Source organism: Austrofundulus limnaeus, unplaced genomic scaffold (genome assembly GCF_001266775.1).
Source record: "Austrofundulus limnaeus strain Quisiro unplaced genomic scaffold, Austrofundulus_limnaeus-1.0 Scaffold554, whole genome shotgun sequence".
Taxonomy (NCBI): domain Eukaryota; kingdom Metazoa; phylum Chordata; class Actinopteri; order Cyprinodontiformes; family Rivulidae; genus Austrofundulus; species Austrofundulus limnaeus.
In genome coordinates this window covers 157,852-159,686 of record NW_013952956.1, presented here as the reverse complement: position 1 = coordinate 159,686, position 1,835 = coordinate 157,852, and the positions used below count along the sequence as shown (strand labels likewise).

Genomic DNA, 1,835 nt, shown 5'->3' with positions numbered 1-1,835 from the left:
GAATTACTGAAATAAATCTACTTTTTCATGATATTCTAATTTTATGACCAGCACCTGTATATATATATTTGTGTTGATAAGCCTGAGTGCTCTGTTGACTGACCTTTGTATTTGTTCAAATAATTGTTATGGGCAGGTTACAATATAAAAATATTTGTCATAATCATGTCTTGTGATTATTTGACAGGAGTTTTACTTTTAAACTGTAAGTGTATTTAATTTAGTTATGTTAGTTAGTATAGTTTAGTTATGATGTAAATACAATAAAAATTAAACTAAGATTTAGATTAGAATAATTATCATTTTGATCCATACACTGGTAATGTCTGACTGGACCTCGTGACAATTTATGTTCAACAAATTGGGTCCCGAGGTCAAAAAGGTTAAGAACCTCTGGTTTACAACACACCATCTGCTACACAGCTACAAATTTCTAATCTCTCAAGATGGTCTACATTTCAAAAAGTGATGTTAAAGTTGGCGGGTGATATTCACTCCTTCAAAGGATCAGGCTTTAACTTTGTAGCAAGGTCTGGTAAACATAAAACAATGTGTTTAGAACGGTGACTTGTCCAGGTCTTGTGTTTTTTCTGTCTCAGCTCGTGGTTCACTGCAGTGCCAACAGCTGAGCCCATGTGTTTTGTSTTCAGGCCATGAAGGTTGTGTTGAGGTTCTGTTGGAGCAGAAAGGCTGTCGCTGCATCGATGGGAATCCCTTCACCCCTCTGCACTGCGCTGTGTGAGTTTTGTTGAGTGTTTTTTCATGTTTGACAGCAGACACTGGGAGTGAACGTGTGTTTGTGGTTAACGTCAGGTTAAATGGTCACGAGCCGTGTGCGTCGCTGCTGCTGGAGGCCATGGGATCAGACATCGCCGGCTGCAGAGATGCTAAGGGCAGGTAAGACAGCAGGGGGGAGCCATTGTTGTCTTCACTGCATCGTCTGTTTTCATCTTCATGTCTCTCCTCTGCAGGACTCCTCTTCATGCTGCAGCATTTGCAGGTCATGTGGACTGCATCCAGCTGCTCCTTTCCCATGATGCACCTGTAGACGCTGTAGACCAAACCGGTCACACTGCACTGATGATGGCAGCTGAGAAGGGCCAAGCTGAAGCTCTCGGTACTGAAGTCTTTTACTTAATAAACAACCCAAATTCTAAACGTCGGGAGCTTGTGTAAAATGTAAATAAAAACAGAATCTGCAAATCTCATAAATGTTATTCACCATGGAACAGTAAACATTTACATTGTTTATACTAAGAATTTGTTCCACTTTTATATAAAAAAAAACACCTTCCACTAAAACTGTACAATATTWTAGTTGAAACCTTTGAAATGTTTACTGTTCAGTGCAAACTGACATGACACCAGCACAGTCACTTGACCTATGGTAAAGAAACCTCGGACAAACTGCACAGCTGTGATGGCAGGTGTCGTGAAGCTAACAGCTGTCAGAGACATTTGGTGAGGMGTTTATTCAGCAAACACTGAGGCAAAGCAGCTCAGAGCCGTACATCAGTTCACTGAAGTTATTTGAAGAAACTCTTAGAGACTGAAGTTAAAACCCAAGGCTTCCTCAGCCAGATTAAAGATAAAACAGTACAATAAATTGGTGCTCACAGATAACGTCCAGTAGAATCTTAAAACTTAAACTTGTGTTACTGCAGTTCATGTTTTCATGCAGTCACGTGAGTGAGTTAATGTGTGAATCAGTGGTGGACGCTGGTCTTTCAACAAGAGGAAGCTCAGTTTCGGCCTACATCATAAAATGTGTACATGAGGTTATAAATTCTTCCCTCCGTTCCTTTTCAAGAAAATGATCTGTGACCCTGTCACAG

General features: G+C 40.3%; 1 protein-coding gene across 1 annotated transcript in view; it reads left to right on the top strand.

Moving 5' to 3' along the window:
* ankrd44 (ankyrin repeat domain 44) overlaps positions 1-1,835 on the top strand; it is a gene marked incomplete in the record, with an annotated part of 84,527 nt that overhangs the window by 69,673 nt on the left and 13,019 nt on the right. Inside the window, 3 exon segments of the mRNA XM_014026448.1 lie at positions 651-738; positions 814-897; positions 972-1,117. Coding sequence (XP_013881902.1) covers positions 651-738; positions 814-897; positions 972-1,117 — 318 coding nt within the window.